Source organism: Sminthopsis crassicaudata, chromosome 1 (assembly GCF_048593235.1).
Source record: "Sminthopsis crassicaudata isolate SCR6 chromosome 1, ASM4859323v1, whole genome shotgun sequence".
Classification (NCBI taxonomy): Eukaryota; Metazoa; Chordata; class Mammalia; order Dasyuromorphia; family Dasyuridae; genus Sminthopsis; species Sminthopsis crassicaudata.
This window is the reverse complement of record NC_133617.1, coordinates 236,034,800-236,056,853: the sequence shown is the minus strand read 5'-3', so window position 1 is coordinate 236,056,853 and position 22,054 is coordinate 236,034,800. Positions and strand designations below refer to the sequence as shown.

At 35.5% G+C, this 22,054-nt stretch overlaps 1 protein-coding gene across 1 annotated transcript in view; it reads right to left on the bottom strand.

Moving 5' to 3' along the window:
* Nucleotides 1–881: 881 nt before the first annotated feature.
* The window catches only part of LAMA3 (laminin subunit alpha 3), a 309,755-nt gene continuing 288,582 nt past the window's right edge, over nucleotides 882–22,054 (bottom strand). Inside the window, 13 exon segments of the mRNA XM_074276692.1 lie at nucleotides 882–1,441; nucleotides 2,481–2,600; nucleotides 4,175–4,268; nucleotides 5,444–5,574; nucleotides 5,672–5,831; nucleotides 7,576–7,719; nucleotides 9,341–9,533; nucleotides 13,422–13,591; nucleotides 14,480–14,639; nucleotides 16,108–16,239; nucleotides 17,517–17,650; nucleotides 19,233–19,373; nucleotides 19,803–19,920. Of these exon segments, the coding sequence (XP_074132793.1) occupies nucleotides 1,296–1,441; nucleotides 2,481–2,600; nucleotides 4,175–4,268; nucleotides 5,444–5,574; nucleotides 5,672–5,831; nucleotides 7,576–7,719; nucleotides 9,341–9,533; nucleotides 13,422–13,591; nucleotides 14,480–14,639; nucleotides 16,108–16,239; nucleotides 17,517–17,650; nucleotides 19,233–19,373; nucleotides 19,803–19,920 (1,843 nt within the window). The 3' untranslated portion in view covers nucleotides 882–1,295.

The following is a 22,054-nucleotide window of genomic DNA, read 5'->3' as shown; positions in this document are numbered from 1 at the left end:
ATGGTACATATGCTTGTGCTCACTAAAATGCATATGCACATATGTATACATGCATATAAGCATATATATATATATACACACACACACACACATGTGAGTGAATATACACCACTACATTTGTGTGTATATGTGGGAAGATTTGTGATTTCATCAGCATAGGAAGCCTCAGTGAGAAAATTCCTGTTATCGATGGAGACAACATCTTCTCTGGGACTTATAGCCTTAGAGCAGAAGTTTTTATCCCTGTTTTGTATCAGAAGCCATTCTGGCATCCAGGTAAAGTCTATGGATCCCTTCCAAGATTAATGTTTTTAAATATGTTCAATATAATACATTGATCCAATATATAGAGTATTGTTTTTATACATATATATATAGTCTATTATTTACATATTTATTTGTGTTATATATAAGTATGTAATAAGGAATATAATAAATCTATAATATTATATGCATGTAATAGATATTTTAGATTTATTTTATTATTTATATATGCATATTCATATACATATTTTATGAAAATATTGTTAGTAACAAGTTCACAGACTCCAGGTTGAGAACTCCTATCCTAATGAGTCTTATCCTGATTTTAAAATCTTATGCTTATATTAAATCTAAACTCTTAACCAACTCAGATGCCACCTCCTTTGAAAAATCCACTCTGGTCTCACTTGGTTGCAACCTTTCCTGTTAAACCTTTCCTTTTGAGCTCCTTCAAAGAGCACTTTGCTTCACACCTCTTTAATATCCTTAGGGTCCTGCCTGTGTAGAGACTCTTGTGACACAGTCATGTGTTTGTGTCATGTGTAAATATTGAATAATAGCATACATGTATATCTTTTCAGGATAATTTTGTGTTAATGTTATGTAAAAACAGAGAATTGGAAGGGTAAGTTGCATTTATTTGGCCCCATAAATTATAACTTTATGTAACATATGTCAAAATTTCATTTTAAAGTATTTCAATCTCCATTGATGTTATTTTTTTAACAAATAAGAAATTATGTTTTGCATTATAAACATATAGTATTTTGCTTATATTCCCAAATAAACAACATTTTTATATAACATATACATGAATGTTGAACACTTCTACAATCCCAATAACAGAGGAATATATGGGGCCATCAGTAAGTATGAGATTGGTTGTTAAGTCACTTTGGACATCTTGATTCTCGAATTATGTTGAAAAGAATGGGAAATATATTTATCTGAGGCAGTATTTAAGAAGATGAATCCCATGTCATTCAGGACCTTGAACATCCAAGGACTTTCTCATTATACACTGCCTAGAGTTAGTGGACAGGACAGCCATTCAGACTGACAGCTCCCCGGACCTCTAAGGCCTTCGTGACAGAGACAGCTGCATTGTTGATTGTGATCTTCTTGAGGCAGCCAAAGAAGGGCTTTTGCACAGGCAGTCTCAGCGTTGTCAAGTTGGCTGAGAGAAGAAAGAGAGAAACACTTAATGTATGACCTTTATGTTTAAAGTAATGGGTAGGGTGAGCATTCTATTTTAAATTTTCTTTCTTGTAGGGAAAAAAAGCAACCTAAAAATTCTTTATGCAGGATATATCCCTAAACTACATGCTAGTAAATTACGATCAAGCTGATTCTATTTTTTTTCCTTTTTTTTTTTGATCAAGCTGATTCTTTTAGGTCTTTAAGGAAGGTAAAACAGTGTTTTATGATTTCTGTTTTATGATTTATGAATCATAAATTATGATTATGATTAGTGTAGAAGGTCATGGAATAATTATAAAGCTGATATTTCTCCTTGTTTGAGGAGAAATAAATTCATCAGGAGAGCAGAGAGATATTTCTAGGCATTTAATGTTTATTTTGATGATGTGTGCTATTATTTCCAGGCTCAAGGTCTGAGGGATAAGAAAACCTGAATTCAAATCCCAGTATTATGCCTAGAAACTCTGTCTCCTGTGACAAGCCACTTAATTTCCACAGGCCTCAGTTTCTTCATCTGTACAATGAGAGAATTGGGCCAAACAGCCTCAGAGGTCCCTTCTAATTTCTAGCTCTGAGAGCCCATGATCTTGCTTATATTTCAGCTTGCTTGAGTCTCTATTTCTGGCTCCACATTGCTCACTAGCTCACTAGTGAAGAGCTAATGACCAAAGCAGAAAGAACTCCCTTTTTTTTTTCATTTCTCTTCTCAAATCCTCTGCTCTAATCAATATGCTAGTTAACTCAGCTTCTTATGGAGCTCCAAAAAAGCCTTTAGAGAATTGTCAGAATGAGGCAGAGTGTAATAGCAGCAGTGGTTTGAACTATCAAATAAAGGGGCACCAGCAGCATCATCCTGGTTTCTTGATTATAACAAAGCCTCAAAATCTCTAACACCCACACATTCCTAAGAAAACTAGCACACAGCTGCTCTTGGCATCTAGTCACCAATCCATAAATCTAGTAACTGTATTGGATGTGATTGTCTGAGGTTATAAGAAAGCCTGAAGAATAGTCACCTGGAATGCCTCCCAAATACAAAGGCTGCTGGTTGCTGGCTGGCAGGATGGGCAGCTGCCCAGCTTCATAGCTGCTATCTGTGTCCAGGTCGAGCTGCAGCAAATTCTCCTTTAGAGTGACTGTGGGAAAAGAAGCCAGTTAAGTTACACTTCCTGACCTGCAGTGTGATCTCCCCATGTGTGAGTAACCACTTGAACTACAATACCAGTTTTACCTATACCTGTATTTCTTTATATATGGTTTTCAATAACTGATTCCAAATTCATCCTGATATAGAGTATAGCTCAGTATAAACTGCTGAATCCCATTCCCCAACCCAAGCAAAAAATTTACCTCATGTTAATTAGCTTATAATTATACTTTTGTCACAGATCTCTTTAAGCTAGCAAAAAAAAAAAATCCTGACCTTAAATACCAAAAACAATGTCAGCATAAATTCACATTTATAGTATATATGTATTTGCAGAGAGGCACTATGGCATAGTGGATAGACACCTGGCCTTGGTTCAAATTCTGATTTTGTCATTTTCTTGCTGTGCGAATCTTGAATAGATTATTTAACCTCACAGAATTCCAAGTCATTCTCTAAGTTACAGAGCAGGCACTATCTTAATTGGTATAGGATAAGCCTGACGAGGAGCTCCCTATCCTGATGAAAGCACAACATAAAATATATGCAGATATGTGCATTCATAAATATATGTGTATGTGTACGTATGTAGCACACATTTTGTGTATATATGGATACATTTTGTATGTGTTTATGTATGCATGTATTTGTATGCACATACATATTTTGCATGTACATGTGCATGTATGTATTGTGCATATGCAAGATTTTGAAGACAGTACCCACTATTTATAATATCTCACATTTCTGTAGCACTTTAAGATAGATAAGGGCATTTCTCACAATATCTCTGAGACCAAGCCAATGCAAGAATCTGTTGCCCCCATCTTCCAGATGAGAATGCTGAAGCTCAATGAATTATCAAAGCAATCATGAAACTTATCTCCAAAGAAAGATCACTTTCCATAGTAGCACACTTCCATGAAATAAAATTGCCTATTGTTACTTTTCCTTTTAGCCTAAGGACTTGCTTCTTTGTTGAATTTTCCTCATTATTGGCTTTTAAAGGCCACCCAAAAGGTATTTTTAAAGGAAAAAAATCCCATTCTAAAGCAAAAAGCCCACTCCAACAATTACCCTAAGGAACACATAACTGATTTAGCACAGTGGAGAAAGTGGAGGATTTGGTATCAAAAGACCTTCATTGTAACCCCAGTTCTACAATTAATTAGGGTGTAACTTTAGACAAGTCAATTCACATTCCTAAGCTTTGTTTTCCTCAACTGTAAAATAGGAATTATAAATCTTGTACTGCCGGTTGAACAAAATTTTAATGAGAAGTCCCTATAAATGTGAGCTTTTTTTCTTTGAATCCATTTGCCAGGATCAAACATTATATTAATTTGATAATAGATGGGAAACAGAATTCTTAAATCATATGCCCAAGCTAGGGGCTTAGAACAGATTTACTTTGGAATAGAGACACAGACTTTAGCTTCCTCACTGCACACTGGCATTGATGGAGTTGGTTAATTACAAACCAAATGTTTACTTCCATTAAAAATTTTGGAAATAATCCATTTTGAAATGGGAAGTCATCTTTCCTAGCATCTGTTACAATACCTGCCACAGAATGCCACTGTCCATCACACAGAGATTGCTTGGGTGTGACTGATGTCAGCATCTTACCATCCCCACTGTCCACAGTAGCAGTGACCTGAAACACATAAGTACTTTTACCATCAGTTCTTCCAGGAAGAGAAGAAGCTTTCTTAGTTCTTTTCCTTTTGCCCCATACGTTTTACCAACATTTCCAAGGAACAGCTTAGGTATTGAGCATATATGAATGACTAAAAAACAATCTACAACTTGTGCTTGCTCCTCCCACTGCATACTCTTGACTGTCCAATGCTAATGTCCAATGAGATATTCCAAAGAATGACCAATGATGCAAAGCAACAGTGCAGCTTTTGTCCAATCTATTAAGATGATGTTTTCAAATCTACTTAAATATTATTGGTAAATATTAATGAGTTAGATGATAGGTCCTTCCTGAAATTTATACAGAAACACATCTAGCTTTGCATCCATCAGCACGTGATATCTGGTAGGCAAAAGGTGATGCTGGCTGGGACAAATGACCTCATGGTAGGGATAAGCAGCTAGATAAAGATGCCAAAGTAATATTTTATATTTTTATAGTGGCTTTTCTTTGAGGATATTAAAAATGCTTTCTAGACCTTATTAATGGCACATCAAATTTTCATGTAAGGAAAACTAGGTTGATATTTACATAAAATCTGCATACAAGTAGATGATGTGGCCTTCCCTGATAGTTTTTGTACTAAATTAAACTATGTCATTATCTTCCTTCAAGTGGAGAGTTCTTGATTTTACTTGTGGTTTATTCTTTCATAATCAGAAACTCTTTCAGCTAACCCAGGGCTAAAAATAAAGGTCATTCTTCGCTAGGGGAGTAAGGGAACTCTTTTTTTTTTTAACAGATGTCATTACTGGAACATTTTTCATTATAGTAAATCTAAATGTGTATCTTTGAAGATTCTACCCATTGCTCCCAGTTTTGTCCTCTGTGACCAGAGCAAATGTGATTTTGTATGGCAAAAAGCTGACAACAGCCATGATATCCTCTTCCCCATAAAGCTTCCTTTTTTCTGCTTAGTTCTTTAAACTGATTACTTTAGACTCTTTCACACTCCACATCCAATCAGTGGTCAGATACTGACAGTTCTTCCTCCACTATCACCATCTGCTTTTCTGCACTCACATGGTTAAAACCCTTGTGCAGGCCCCTAATAATAATAATAATAGCTAGCATTTATATATCATCTTCTCTGTGCCAGGCACTAGCTCCAATATAAAGCTATTACTCACCTTTCCTTCTTCCATATAAACACTTAAGTACTTCCCAGGTTGTCCTCCAAAATGCATTAAAATTCCAGTGAGGCTTCTCGGACGAATTCCAAAAACTATTTTAAATTCCTTTCCCTGCATCCAGGAGTCATCTTTTAAAAATAAACAGTTATAACTGTTTATCAAAATGCTCAAATAATGAACTTAATAATGACTTAGAGACAGAAACTTCATGGAGTTGTTTCTTACCAAAGCTGATGTGCCCACCGTCTTGAGAGAAATATACTCCTTTTTCAAGAGGGCCACCCAAACAGGGTCTTACCCCAAAGTTTTGAAAGGGAGTATCTAAGGCCTTTCCATGCAACTGAAAGTTCCTCAGGCATCCCACAAAGCTGTTTTGGGGGAGGCTCTGCAAATGTTTATAGAAAAAAAAAAGTTTAATTATAGGAAATGCATAGTTCTAAACAATATGCTAATAGCAAGGGGAAGACCAAGGTTGACTTATTGGAAACTAAGCTATGGTTGGGCTTGGTTATAGGGAAATTTCTGTTTCTTATCTTTCCATATATAAATAAAATATATGTATGCATGTGTATGTGTATATACTAAATACCATACATTTGCAATGCATATGTGCATGCACATACAATTACATGTACATTTGTTCAAAACATGTTCCTACATGTAGATGTAAAGTTATATATATATATATAGCTAGATACATACACATTAATATATTCTATAATATATCCTATATAGAAAGCATAACATACACAAATACGTGTATACAACTGTTTGTATATTTTTCCATTTATAAAACACATATACACAACAGAGAAATGGAGAAACCACTGTCTTATAATTCTTAGTCCTGCCACCTCCCTTGAAGGTACAAAGCATCTTCCAGATTTTCTTCTGATTGAGTTAAGAGTTTAATGACAGGCAATTCTAATATATGAAAAGGGGCCAATGAATTAACAAATTCCAAAAAAACGAACAAGTGGAAATTTGCTAAACACATCATCAAATACATCAAGTCCCAGTACTTCATAAATGTCCTACAATTAAATTAGAAGGCAAATGAGGATGTTATACACCACTGTGATGTTTTGAATTATTGAAAAACACTCATTAAATCTAGTAGGTGCTTCTTGTAAAAAGAATTAAATGCAATTTACAGACATTCATTGGCACTAACCCTATTTTTGTAATGAGGTCAACAAGCAATATGGAACATCTTATGATAGATGTTATGATTCATCAAAAAAAGATTTAATTAATAAATAGCCAGATTATAATGGGCTAAATTAAAGAGGAATGAATGATCTTAGAGATACATTGTCTATTTATTCAATCCTTTACCCAGAATAGGCACTAAATAAATTCTGGACCAGATGGAACAAACATTCACAGTCAAAGGGGCCATAGCATGTAATTCTTGCAGTAGAAGGGTTGCAATCCGAGAGAATAAATTCTTCATTATAGGAATTCTTCAAGGAGAGGCTCAGTAATGTCATATTTTGCAAGGAAAAAACAAAGCAGTTTAAGTGTGGGCATGGCTTTATCCAGATGAACTCTGAAATCCCTCTCTACTATGAAATTCTGCACCCAATTTTGTATCAGCATCAGAAACAAGATACACTGTACTGCTAAGAGTCCCTATAGTATTAAAAAATGTTCTTATGACTTAACATCACTCATTGAATCAGTCTATCTTTTAAATCCACTAGGACTCAGATTCCTTGTGGCTGACCACAATTTAAAATGAATTATGTAATTATGATCCCTATGGGCTGACTATAATATTAAGGGACCCAAGGTGTCTCAGCATCAACCAAGTAGTTATGGACAAACTATGAAGAAATCCTTATTCTGTTCTTGCTGGAATGAAGATTGTAAGAATTCCAGCTAACATGGCTAGCATGGAGAGATTGTTCCCTATTGATTCACTCTGATAGGGATTGTGAGCTCCTTAGGATTGAGGGGTTAAAAAAAAAAGAGAATTTTTCTGGAAGTAGATTTTGGGACTTATGGGCATTAAGTGGATTTTTTTTAAAACCCAGAAATCTAGAAGGAAGGCATTATATATCATGATTATGTTTATAATTCCACAGTTGGAATATTTTAATTCCCCCAAGAGAAGAAGTACTCACCTTCAGTTTCACCCTGGGAGAGGCCCCCAGGTAGATCAGTGATGGTTTGAAAGGAAAGACAGCATTTCCAGTCAAGCTTCCTTCCTGGACCTTTAGACCATCTATGACAAGACGGGCTTTCCTTCCCTCATGTCCAAATACAATCTTAGAGAGAAAGAAAACATTCACATTTAGATTTCTCTTTGACTGGGTAGTTGAAGCTGAACTCTGCTACTAGTTACTAGTATCAAAAAGAGAAAAAAAAACTTACTTTGATGGCATTTCAAGCAGCTCAGTTTTGGGACTTGCACACTATCCCTACAGTATCAAAGGTATGACTCAAACTTTAGTGTCCTGATGCCAGCTCTAGTCTCTTTTCTTTCTTTCATACTCTCATAACATTATACTTTCTTGTAAGAGAAGCAATGAAGTATGAGGACTGAGATGGATGTCAGAAAAATTGGCTTCTAGCTTCAAGTGACACAAACTAGCAAGTCATTAAACTTCTCTATGTCACAGTTTCATCTTCAGGAAAAAGAGTATTGGAGTAGATGATGTCTCTCAGAGGTGTGCTGGTAAATTTATCAACTGGTGCATCATCCCCCAAAATATGTATGATACGCTTTAAAATTTAATCTGCATTATTATTTTCCTCCATCACCTTAAGCATAGACAATAAAGAAAACAATAAATCAAAGCCTCATTTTTAATGTTTGTTGCTTTCTGAAGAATAAACTCTTCCAAAGAAAATATAACAGTTGGTTCTTATAAATTGGTTTGAATTGGCTTTGGGCACCTACATTAACATTTTATATAACTAGAAATCAGGGGCAGCTTGATACCCTGAAAGTGCTAAGTGCTAATTATTTTCATATTATTATACAAGTAAATAACTTCCTGCCTCTTATCACTCACCCTTCTATGAACATATGTAAAAGGTAATATGATAAATGAGATTATGAAAGCAACCTGATTGGAGGAGGGAGGAAGGATTGGAAGCTGTGGGGAGGACATCTCAGGCATAGTAGGGGTACAACTAGAAAAAGAGACTACTATATCAGTTTGTTTAGCTGTAAGGATAATGATAAGCTTAAAGAAGCAGTGTAGTGGGAAAAGCATTATATGTGGATTCAGTGTTGTTTGGGACTATGGATAGTGTGCAGACTTGCAGTCTGGAAAACCTTAGTTCAAATCATACCTCCAACACTAACCAGTTATATGACTATTGCAAAGAAACTTAATCTTTCTAAACCTCAATTTTATCATCTAGAATATGAGGGCTCAAACTAGATAATCTCTGGGGGCTTAACATTTATTAGCTATGTGAGTAACTTCTGAGACTTAGTTTACTACCTGCTTCTTAATATTGTTTTAAAACAATTTATGTAAAGTACTTTGTAAAACTTAAAAGTGCTGTATGAATGAATAATGAATATTATTACTATTATTATGATCTAGGGAGTTGAAAAAGGCAAGGAAACATAGGGTAATGCAGGCCTGATCAAAATGTCTGAGAAATAAAAATATTCATTCCATCTTGGTGCAATATTATATGTTTAGAAGTTTCTCAGTATCAAGGAAAAATTGCATAGATTAAAGTATGTTAAATATTTAAAACAATGAATATATGGGAAGGTATGATACTGCCTCTTATAGGTTCTCATCAAGACCTATTCAGGAGATGGAGTTACTTACTTTATTCTTCTTTTTCAAGTATACTGGATCCCTAAAGGGTGATTTCCATGGCCACATTTTTTAAGTTTTCTACTGTTAGAGCAGCTCTTACCGTGTGCCACTTCCCATCATTGAGTTTCTCTTTGGTTTTCAGTCTTAGTTTCTTTCCTTCTGTCCTCAGCAAAAAGGCAATGCGTCCTTTTGAAATGTGAAGCAACATCCAAGAGCTCTTGTTCCCGACAAAAAACACCAGTCCTGAAGCAGTGGAAGTTGTCTGTATGTCCACAGCAAACTGTGACTTGTAACTGAAGGAGACAAAGACCAAATACTGAGTAGGAAGACTTACTACCACGCATAAACATAGAGAACCAAAAAAGGAGACCAGAAAGAAGCACAAAAACAAGCACAATAACATTAAAAGTCATTATATACCTAAAAAAGGAAGCCAAGCTATACATATTTTTTTTTCCTGTGAGGCTGGGGTTAAGTGACTTGCCCAGGGTCACACAGCTAGGAAGTGTTAAGTGTCCGAGACCACATTTGAACTTGGGTCCTCCTGAATTCAGGGCTGGTGCTCTATCCACTATCTAGCTGCCCCCAAGCTATACATATTAAGAGATCTGCAATTTCATATACAATTTTCCTTTTCTGTTCTACTGTGTATCTGCAAATATTCATTTTATCTGGCATTTGTTAAGTTCAGAATGAAAAGAAATTTTATTAAATTAGTAATTTGTAGAATCTTTTAGGAAACTGAAGTGCAGAGAGAAAACTTCCCAGTTCAATTGCTGCTATTTACTTGCTCTCCTAGGGAATTGTCATAAAAGTTTATGGTGGCTATTAGCTGGTTGCCTAATTGGATAATAAATAGCAAGGTGGAATTTTTATGCCCCTAAATATATATTACCTTTTGCATATGTTCATAGAAGGGTGAGTGATAAGCAGCAAGAGGTTATTTCTTTTTACAATAACATGAAAATAATTAGTATTTAGCACTTTCAGGATATCATAAGTTTTTACAAATATTATATGATTTTATCTTCAAAGCAACTCCAGGATGGACATACTATTATTATTCTTGTCTCATAGATGAGGAAGTGAAATAAAGGCAGCTATGTGGCCCAAGTGGATAGAACAAGGGTCTTGGAATCAGGAAGACTCATCTTTATGAGTTAAAATCCAATCTCAGATGCTTATTACCTATGTGACCCTGGGCAAATCACTTAACCCTGTTTACTTCAGTTTTTACTGCTGGAAAATGAGCTGGAGAAGTGGCAGACCACTCCAATATCTTTGCCAAGAAAACCCCAAATGGAGTCTTAAAACAGCAGCATACTGCTGATACTCAGTAAAGTCAGTGAAAGAACCAAATATCTGAGATGTTATATTCTGCTGCATTGTTACTATTCTTATTAATGCATATAATGATCACCAATGGCCCTTATATCCCTGAGGGAAAAAAGACCAGATGGAAAATTGTGTGACAGTTAAACTTTTACACCCAAATTGCCTAAGGGCTAAATTTATTGTGTGGTGTATTAAATGAGAGTAGGAAGAAGACAGAGAGAGCCTGTATTTAGAACAAGAGGCATAATATATATATATATATATATAAACACCCTTGCATTTTCCTGAAAAAAAAAATAACAATGTAGTCTTGTTAATATTTGGAGCTAAAGGAGCTGTTGTCAATCCTCTCTACTTTTCAGTAAGCTGGGTTTTTGTTTTTAATAACTATGGGAGAACATTGGCAGGCAAGACAGAAATCTGACATGTTCCTTATAATGATAGCTCATATTGTGCTTTATGATATACTAGGCACTCTCCACATAACACCCTAATACTTTGTATTTGTTAGGGATATGAAGTCTATGTTACTCTGATTTAGGGCAAGTAATAGTTTCCTATTTATAAAATGGGGATAAAAATAGTGACTACCTGAATTCTGAGGATGTTGTGTGGACCAAGAAATAGTGTGTGTAAAATACTTCTTTATAATAACATTATTATGCATAATAATGTGTAACATAACATATGTAAATATAATACATATTATATGTAATATATATGATAACGTTTTATTGTTGTTGAGCCATTTCATCTTGTCTGACTGTTTAGAACCCTATTTGGGGTTTTCTTGACAAAGAAAGTAAAGTGTTTTGCCATTTCCTTCAGCAATTCATTTTACATATAAGGAAAGTGAGAGAAATGGGGTTAAATGATTTGCCCAGCTCCAGATAAGTATCTCAGGCTAGATTTGAACTCAGGAAGATGTGGTTTCCTGATTTCAGGCTTAGTGCTCTATTTGTGGTGCCATCTAGAAGTTATTTAAAGTATTATATATAAACATCATTTATTATCATAAAGTTAACCTAGCTTTGTGAGTAGCCATCTATAAGAGAAAGAGTCAAGAAAATGGGCTGAAAACTATAAATGCCATTTGTATTGGCTTAGAAATGTCTTCCTTTATAGATTGATGTGCAAATTTTTTTTCCAATTAGGAAGTCAAAGAAGTTTCCAGGAGGGCTAGCCTGAATCAATCTAAAGAACTGTGGCAGTTTGGCTGGTTACCTTTTCCTGTAAAACTTGTATCACCACTCCTCTCATTCATTATGCTGTTAGGTATTTTTCAAAACTTCTAAGAACTTAATGCAATTGGGTCACTTCAGAATAAGGTAAACAGACAACAACAGAAACTTTAGAACTTATTTGTGAACATATTAACTTTTCTGTGTACATGATGTTTTGCCTCCAGGAGACAGTAAGCTACTTGAGGCCAGACATAGCTTTATTTTTGTTTTTGCATGCCCAATATCTAACACAGTGCCAGGATCATAATAAGCACTTAAAAACCTTTGTTGAATTAAACATAACTGAAAATTACCATGCAGGGGATATAAGCCAATGCATTAGATACATATGAAAAGTGCATTGCAAACTTTAAAGCACTATATAAATGCTATTATTGTGATTATTATTATTATTATTTCAATTGCAATATGATTTCATTGGCATGGGAAACTCCCCAACTCCCTCCACCAGGGCACACTGGCATAGACTTTGCAAATTATAATCTTGGGAAAATTGTCCAAGGTATGAAGAGCTAAAATTACTTGCCCAGGGTTCAAAGGCTGCCAATATTTGTCACGGGGAGCACTCAAATGCAGTTTTTGCTGACCTTCCATTCAGTATATTAAAATGATTTGTCTTTTTGAAAACTATTTTTATATGTGTTTTATATGTGTCTTTAAGAATTCCTAATGACTTTTTTAAAATAGAAAAAAAAAATCCTTTTCAAAAAGCCCTTTCCTCCCTTTCTTTTAGTGTGGTATTTTGGTTCATTCCTTTCTCAGTAATAGAAACATAAGTTGTCACCACAAAGAAGCCAAGATTATTGTTGTTAAGTCTTTCAGTTTTCTTGACAAAGATATTGAAGTGGTTTGCCTTTTCCTTCTCCAGCTCATTTTACAGATGAGGAAACTGAGGCTAAGTATTAAGTGACTTACCCAGTAAGTGGGCAAGATAAGATTTGAACTCAGGAAGATGAGTCATCCCGATTGCAAGCCCAACACTCTATTCGCTACACCACTTAGCTGTCATATCCTTTTTCACTGTTACCACCACAAAGAAGTCAAGATACTTGGTCTAAAAATGATCCATTTGAGAACTATCCTACTGAAAAGTAATTATTTCTTTTTGAATATAAAATTCAAGGAAGGGGGAATGTGGGCTTTCTTAGAGGCAAAAAGTATTTTGGGAATGAAAAAATTATAATTCTTTTAGATAATTCCTGTTTCCAAACTGGGTAATGGGGCTAAAGTCAGCTCTTATACACTATGTTAATATGCTTTTATTTCAAGTATGAGGAACTCACTGTAGGCATTCTTGCCATTTGTCCTTTGCACAAATCAGCTTATTGGTCAAATAGTCCAAATCTCTTTTATTAGAATGTAAGCTTCTTGAAGGCAAAGGTTTGCCTCTTCTTTGTATCCCTTGAAACCCTGCCCGAGCACAGTGTTTAACAAATGTTTGTTGTTTGATTAAAGAGGGAAGTCCTTTTTCTTCCCTTCTCATTAAATAATTCTGTAGAGTCCGCTCTATTCCTCCCATTTTAAGGCTTTGAGAATCATAGTTGAATTGAATTGAATTGAGTTGGAATAAAACAAAATTTCAAAGCATTATACCATGCATACCTGTCTTTCAGCATCTCTTTAGGGAATGTGTAGATCAAGTGGCTAGTGGGACTGTCCCCAAACTGATAAGCTCCTTTAGAAACCTGAGCCTGAGGTGATTCAATACAGTGCTGGGTGTTTGTCCAAATCTCTTTCTTCATCAGAGGGGCAGGACGCATATCTTCTTGTAGCTGCACAAAAAGATGGAGGAAAAAAGTTAGAAATTATGATTAAGGTAAGATATATTGGTCCTGTAGCTTAACATTTATTTAGTCATGGTTTTCTCATCCACCCAGGATAGCAATGACCGACCATGCAAGGATTAGAATTCATAAAACCTTTGGGTTTCTGGGCTGGCATTTAGTCCACTAAACCATGCTCCTTTTTTCCACAGATATTTATAGCATGAAATTAGAATCACAGCTAATGGGATATGTTGCTATACTTTGCCATTTGACTTCTCTTTCTATTAAAGGCATTGTCTTTTTCTCAGTATCAAAACTCAAAACTACAGTCATTCTGGATCCTTCATTTTCTCTCTCTTCCTCATACAATCAGGATCCGAGCTCCAATGAATCTCCCCACTTTTCCCCCTGCCAAAGTTGATGCAGCAACAATATGGCTATTGCTGTAAAAATAACCATAATCCACTCGCCCATTTATATAGCATTATAGATGTTGCCAAAAACTTTCTTATGATAATCTAATTTACAGATGAGGAAACTGAAATTTAAAGTATTTCTATGTGTCAGAGAGAGAGAGAAAAAGAGAGAGAGAGAGAGAGAGAGAGAGAGAGAGAGAGAGAGAGAGAGAGAGAGAGAGAAGTATCCAAAATCGCATTTTTAAACTCTATTAATTGAGAGGAACATAATTGACTCAGGTCCCATAATTATATGGATTATTATCCAGGTTTCCTCACTAAATTTATAATCTAGCACTAGGCCCACTGTGGGGCTTTCATTCTCTCGCGTGGGGAATAAAGTAGGTCATTGACTTTGTAGTCTCTGTTAGCATCTAGGCAACAAATGAAAACTTGAATCTCCAGCAGAGGAAGCAAGGTGGAAGGCCAGAATGCATACCCTATCAATGTTGAATGTCCTGGGTGTGCTGATTTTTGCTGAATTTTTCAGCAGCATTAGAAAAGGTGGCTTGTTTAAATTGCAGGCTCCTAGGGACACAGTCTCCTTTTCCCTCCGAGTATGACTGACTAAATTGAGAACTTCAGGACTCTGGGCTAATCTGGAACAAAAGAGAAAGAAAGGTAAATTTCTCTAAATCACCTTGGATAATGCTCACGTACAAAGTATGAGGTACATTTACTCCAAAGGAGGGCTTCTTGCATGGTTTTGGATGATGAGTCCCTGTAACAAACTGGTTAAGACTATGGATCTCTTTCTGAGAATGATATTTTTGAATGCATAAAATAAAATATATAGGATTACAAAGGAAACCAGTTAGGTTGAAATATAATTATAATTTAGAAAAAAAATGAAAAAATATAATTAGAAAAATTAGGAAACAGTAGAAAAATTTATGGCCACCTTCCCCTCCTCTCTGCCTTTTCTATGGCCCTTCCCTCCTTTCTCCCCAACCCACTCAATTAAGAACCCCTGCTCCAAAATTTCTTCAAATCTGAAAATTTAATTAGGAACTTAAATCCCCAGGTATATTGCTTCAAAAATACTCATGTTTGTGCAAAAGTCAATTTAATATGTTATGCATCTTAAGTGTAAAACCTAACTACTGTTGTTCATATCTAACTCCTCATGATTCCATGGACTTGTCGATGTGATTTTCCTGAAAAAGATACTGAAGTGGTTTCCTTCTCCAGTGTGTCCCCATTTTAAAGATGATAAACTGAGGTAAATTGGGATTAAGTGACTTGCTCAGGATACACAGCTAGTAAGTGTCTGAGGTTTTCTGACTCCATGCCCAGGGCTCTCCCCAAGATATAAACTCATATAAAAACACTTTTATGGGAATTTTATGTTTGTTTTGTTTTCAGAGTTTGAAGAATATACCTTTATTTCTCTACCTTGTCTTCCATCTTCATTTTATCCCTTGATAATCAAGGAGATAAAGTTCATTGCATTACACAGGCTAATACAGATTACCTGGTTCCCTCTTTCAGTCTCCCTGTTGGGCTACACTAGACGGTAATTAGATAATCTTGTGTCACTCTGTCTACAACAGGTAGGACTTCCTTCTCCTTTTTTCTCTTACCACCACACCTAGTGCATCACTAGCATCAATGAGCATTGTAGTAAAGTGAGATGCTGAAGGAGCTGAGTGAGATCTCGAGAGAAAGGAAGTTCTGGGAAGAGTGGGCTCTCCAGAAGGAGGTGAGAGAGGATACCCTCGTCTCTCAGCAGAGAACATCAAGGAAGAAAGGAGAAGGGAAGGAGCCAATTCAAGGGATATCAAGCACACTCAAGTCATGAATACTTAGGTCACATCCCTCCTGAAAAAAAAAAATGCTTGCATGCTCATTGTGTGCTTTTGTTTTTCAGACTTTTGTATAGCCATGTAAACAAAGATATTTTAGATGTTTAGATTTTATGACAATAATGCAGAAGCCCATGTTTAGAATTCTGGCTCCATAAAAAGGCATTGTCACCTATGGGCCAAAACTAAATATAACTCACTTTAAAATGTGAGTCATTTTCCTACTTGAATTTCAATGATTAAAAATTTATAAACCACATACCTCTGGAAAAATGCATTAGTGATACATCCTTCAAAATCACTCCCACCAAAGCGTAGGGACTGCTCTGAGTCTGGGATTGTCAGTAATCTTTGGTTATCTCTGAGGGTCTTGTCATCAATCAGAAGTCTTAGTCTGGGAAGATAATGATGATGATGATGATGATGATGATAACTAATATTTATATAGTGTTTACATTCCAGGTACTGCTAAGTGCTTTACAATTATTTTCTCATTTGATCTTCACAAAAACCTAGGGAGGTGGGTTCTCTCTCTTACAGAAGAGAAAGCTGAAGCAAACAGAAGCCGAAGATCACATAGCTACTACATGTCTGAGGCTGCATTTGCACTGAGGCCTTCCTAACTCCAGGCCTGGTAATCTACACACTGTGCTAGCCAGCTTCTTTAATGAAAGTAAAATGTGCTAGAAAAGAAACTGAACCAACACACTGATTTTGATCTTTGACATATTCAAATTCTTTACAGAAAATAGCCTAGTAATCAGTCCATCCTATAACTTGTGTCACTATTTTTTTTCTTTATGAGGAAATTAATACATAAATTTTTTTATTTAGAATTTTTTTCACAGTATATATACATGAGTAATTTTTTATAATATTATCCCTTGTATTCATTTTTCCAAATTATCCCCCCCTCCCTCCATTCTCTCCCCCCGATGACAGGCAATCCCATACATTTTACATGTAATTAATACATAAAATTGAAGGAACTTCTATATTCCAAAGCAAGATCATGGCAGAATCAAGAATAGAATATGTTATAAAGAGATAATGACTAAAGTTGTGATTTTAATTGATATAGAGAACTCTCCAATGAGGAAATTACTTCTACCAATACATGCTGGCCCCTTCTCTATAATTTATAGTCTAAAGAGACTTCCTTAGAGTACTGACAGATTAAGTGACCTGCCCACAGCCAATATGAGCACAGGAAAGTCTAGACTCCAAGGCTTCTGGTTCTTTATATGACTACAAAGCAGATGCCTCTAGGACGGTTATAAAAACATCAGAAAACCGGACATTAACTCCTTGATAAAAGGATTAAAAAAATTAAATCAACATTTTTTATTTTTTTTCCTACTTCAGATGGCCTGTTCTGATGCTTCTCTAAGCTGGGATTGGAGATGATCCTGAATACTCAAAGACCAGTGCCCATATTTACATATCACAAGTTCTGGTAGGTCCTCCTAGATGGGAAAGCCTTGGAGGACAGGCCCATAATGGACTCTGTCTTTGTTGTTGGAAGACCAACCTGCCTAATTCTGGAGAGGCTCATCACCACAAGGTTGGCCAGTAAGTGACAGGTTTTCAGAGTCATAGCCACTCATGAAACTATTTATTGACAAAGGTACTTGGATTCTTTTCCTCCAGCACAAATGCATATGTACTTACCCAGTATCATCTTTTATTATAGACACATAATGTAGTAAACCATCCATATACGTCTGGGGAGATTTCAAAATAGTACGATCTCTAGAGCTTAATTCTATGTGACCATTTTCCAGAGAAATCTGTAGCGTATATGTCTGAAAACAACACAAAACCCCACACATTACCAATGCAATGAATTTTCATTTAAATATTAATACTATTTCACATGCCAAATTCATAACCAAAATTTTTCTGGGGAAATGATTACAAAATGTTCATAGATATCATGGACTTTTTTGAGCCAGTTTTAAAGACAAGCTTTATGGCCTTAAAGATAGATCGCTTGTTCCTCCTTTCTGCCCCCCTCAAAATATTTAGCATTTCTAATATTGTACAACAATAGGAATCAGGACTTCTAAACCTCTGCAAGGTTTGTGGGCATAGAAGACAAAAGGAGCTTAAGCAACAGGATTTATGAGAAGTGAAGCACTGTGGAGGACCTCGGAAATATAAAGGAGAAAAAAAAAAGCTGTTTTTGACTTCAAGGAACAAGACTCTGGAAGAAGTCACAGTATAGGAACTACAAGGAGCAGCAGTCTGTTCCTAATTTAGAGTTCTGACAGTTCAACAGGGAAATTTTATAAAAAGTGCTAGAACTTTATAAAAGTTCTAGGAGTTTAGCTAAGGGCTGATCATTTAAAAAGAGGTAAAATGCTTTGCATGTATTAACTCATTGATCCTCACAACAATTCTAGGAGGTAGGTGGTATTATCCCCATTTTACAGATGAGAAAACTGAGGCTTGCTCAGGGTCACATAGTTATTATGTGTCTGAGGAGGGATTTGAATGTAACTCTTCTTAACTCCAGCTCTCATGTTCTATTATCCACTGTGCCACTTAGTTTCCAGTGTTCTCTGAAGTTACAAGAGGCACATATTAGCTCAAAATAAGTTTCCCAGCTAATTGTGGAATCCTACAATATGGATCTACAAGAGAAGTCTGCCTACTTCTTCCCTTTGGTCCTTCCAGGGAAGTAAACACTTCTTATCACACCCATGAATTGTAGTGGATCTGGAGATCATTACTATAATAATAGCTAATATTTATATGATGGTTTGGTAATTATTCCCACATAAATGGCCTCAATTTAACCCTTAAAATAACCCTATAAGGTGGTTAGCAAAAAGCATTTTCTCTATTTTTCAATTAAAGGAACAGACTAAAAAAATTTAAGTGTTTTGTCTGAAATCACACAGCCAGGAATTAGTGGATCCAAGACTCCAAATCAGAGCTTCTAACTCCAAGACCAGTGTTCTTTTGTGGGGATTATATATATATATATATATATATTTTTTTTTTCCCCTTAAGGGCCCAAAATGTCTAGCTGTATCACTGAAAACAATAATAATTTATTTTTATCTTAATTGAAGTCTTTCCATGAATATGCACAATAAAGAAATGTGTATTACCTAAATATTTAATTTTTTACAATTTGATTTCTTTTAGGTCTAGGTCTGAAGACAAAGCTCATTTTGTTGTTAAAAATATAACATTGAATGTATTAGGTCAAAAAAGTAAGTACAACAGGGGAATGCTCATAATGGACATTTAATCTATGTTTACTGAGTGCTGGGGAATAAACATATTGTGTTCACTGACCAAAGCTTGTTTCCATCAACATTCTTTGGGTTGGATCATAAAATGATTGCATATTTAATGTAAATGTCATTTTCCTACCCCTATTTGGTGTCTTAATAACATGCCATGGGGTTGAAAGGTCTGAAATCCAAATGAAGACTGGAAGTTGTTGGGATCTGGCAGTCCCACATTAATGAAACTTATTTGTCCTTCTCTGGAAAATGATGCTGTTCGTACAAGCTGAAACACAAAGAGAGAATTGATCACTGGCATCTTAGACAATATACTATTAAAATTAAAATACAATATCACAGCTGATTGTTTCTGCATCCCACCTTTAATCCTACAGCCTATCGCTTCTGTCTGAAGTGATATATATGGTTTGATACCTATTCAGTAACTTTAAAAAGAAATGAGAGATGTTCTATAGCAATCTAACATTAGATTAGCCCAGTAGTTGCAAAGGGCTGGAATCCTTAGATTCAAAGGATATTAATAGCTGAAAAGAAATTTAGAGATGATTTAATCCAATTGCACATTTTAAAGATAGAAAAACTGGGGTCTATAGAGTATTGTCCAAAGTTACAGATAGTGACAGAATTAGTATTAGAACCCAGGTCCCATGGAATTCTTCATAACAGTGAGTCATGAAACAACTCTCCAAATTACCTTCCAGTCTTCTGAGCACTTTTTGGTGACTCCTACAGTATCGTTCAACCTAACAACACCAATGGTTTTCTTTAGATTTTTCATGCAGCCTCGGAAGGCAGGAGTGGATATGTTAAACCTATTTTAGGAAAAAGAAACAGGGAATTGGTTGGCATTCCCCTTCCATTTAAGTGTTACAGTTCATAATTACAATATTTTGTACTTGGTAATGGTGAGCTAGTGAGTAATTAGGTGGGGCTGGCAGAGAGAGACTTCTGAAAAATTAATAAAATTACTTCTTCCTGAGGTAAGGAGGGAAGGGACTGATGGCAATTAATTTAACCTTATAGTCTCACCTTCTGTGGAGGTCCTGGGTAGCCCCATCTTGCTGTGTTTATTCAGAAATCCAAATTATGTCAAAATTCTGAGGTTAAATTTCTCCTAAAAATCTGTCTATAGCCTACACCATCTTAGCTGAACTCCTTTTGGGTTAAGCCTTCCAAGGCACTCTGCCTCATGGTCTCTTTCTCCTTCTTTCTTTGCCTCATAGTATCATCTCTCTCATCCCCCTATCATGCCTCATGTGTCTTTCTCCTTCTTGTAGTAAACTAACTCTTTTAGAGTAGTGAATCCTTTTAGGACTTAGCCTGCCATTCAATGGAATATTCCTCCTGGTTAATTGTGAGTTCCATTGGGGAACCTGTCTTTTCCAATGTTAATTGTTAAAAAAACAAAAACAAAAAAAAATTTTTTTCTTACTGACGATATGCTCTCCCAAAACTATTTCTTATTCACTACTACTGTCCATCATATTCTTTATTTTGTCTGTCATCTCTTCTCATAAATAAACCTTTTGCCAAAGAGAATGGCCATTGTGAATTCTTCACATGATCAAACACCAACATTTGGTGCTGAACATGAAATCTCAACATCTGGTGCTAAACCCCAAACCCATCAGTAGTACTTTTCAGTTCACGTTGGCTACAAGGAGTTTTAGTTTTATCCTCATGAAGACCTCACAAAATGGTCAAAATATACAGAATTAAAAAGACAGGAGTTAAGAGACTGATTTATTTGTGACAAATGGAAAGTCTACTTCAAGTTCTTATCCTTGTGTTTTCAGTATTTAAAATGAATGAAGACACTAGAGAAATATCGGATTTAGAGCTGGGAGTACCCTTAAGGGGATCAATACTAATTTATTCTTTTTTTTTTTTTTACTGATAAAATTAAAGTCTTAAAAATCAACTTGTTCGTGATCACAAAGATAGTGAGGGTTGGCTTATACAGAACAAGAAGAGAGAAAAGCAGAGCACCAAGAAGCTGTAGATATTTGAATTTTGAGGTTTTAATGATGAGAGATTGACTTTGTGTGGGAGTAGAGAAATAGGACCACAGCTGGAAAACTGAGACAGAAGAAGTTTCCATACTTTCTACAACAGCTCTTATGACAAAGGAGCAGCCTTAGTCATTTGCATTTGCATTTGGCTTCCAATTTGAATTTAGGCATCCTGCCTGAAGCTAGGTAAAATGCTTGGATTTTCAAAGCAAATGATATGCTAAGAAAAACATAAAGCAGATTTCTTTATGAATTTCTTAAGTTGCTCACTTTCCTAGATGGAACTGCTTTTGTATCATTTTTTTCTTTACTCATTATGAGCAGCTGAGTTACATGTAATATGTATGAAGTGAAATATCATTAAAAAGAAAAAAGAGGAAACAAATATTCATCAGACTGCAGACTTTTAAAAAATAAAATGCCTTTTTTGCCTCAGATCTAGAGAGAAGAATGATTTTTTTTTTGCAGTTTGTCTAATAGTTATACATATTTTCAGCTTAATAAACTCTCTTTGATCTTTAAGAGGCTTTTGGTAGGAGACTGTTTATCCCAAAGAGCTATTATGGAAACAAACAAGTCTCTAGAATTGGGGGGAGATGATCTACTTCCATGCTCATCTTGGCCACTCACTAGTTGTGCCATTCCTCATCTCTAAAATGGAGAGAATAATATCTACAAATTCCTACCTTGGACAGTTGATGTAGTGATGCCTACAAAGCATTCTGTAAGCAATAAAGAGTTATATAAATTCTGCTATTATTGTTGTTGTTGTTATTCCATAGGAGACTATGTACTAGAACATGAAAAGCAATCTGTATATTTTCAACTTTTGGACATATAGAGGATACCTGAAAGTGTCTTACATAGAGTGGTCAACTGATAAATGGTCATCAAATCAATGTGTCAGAGGAGAGATTGGTTGCCAGTCATGGTG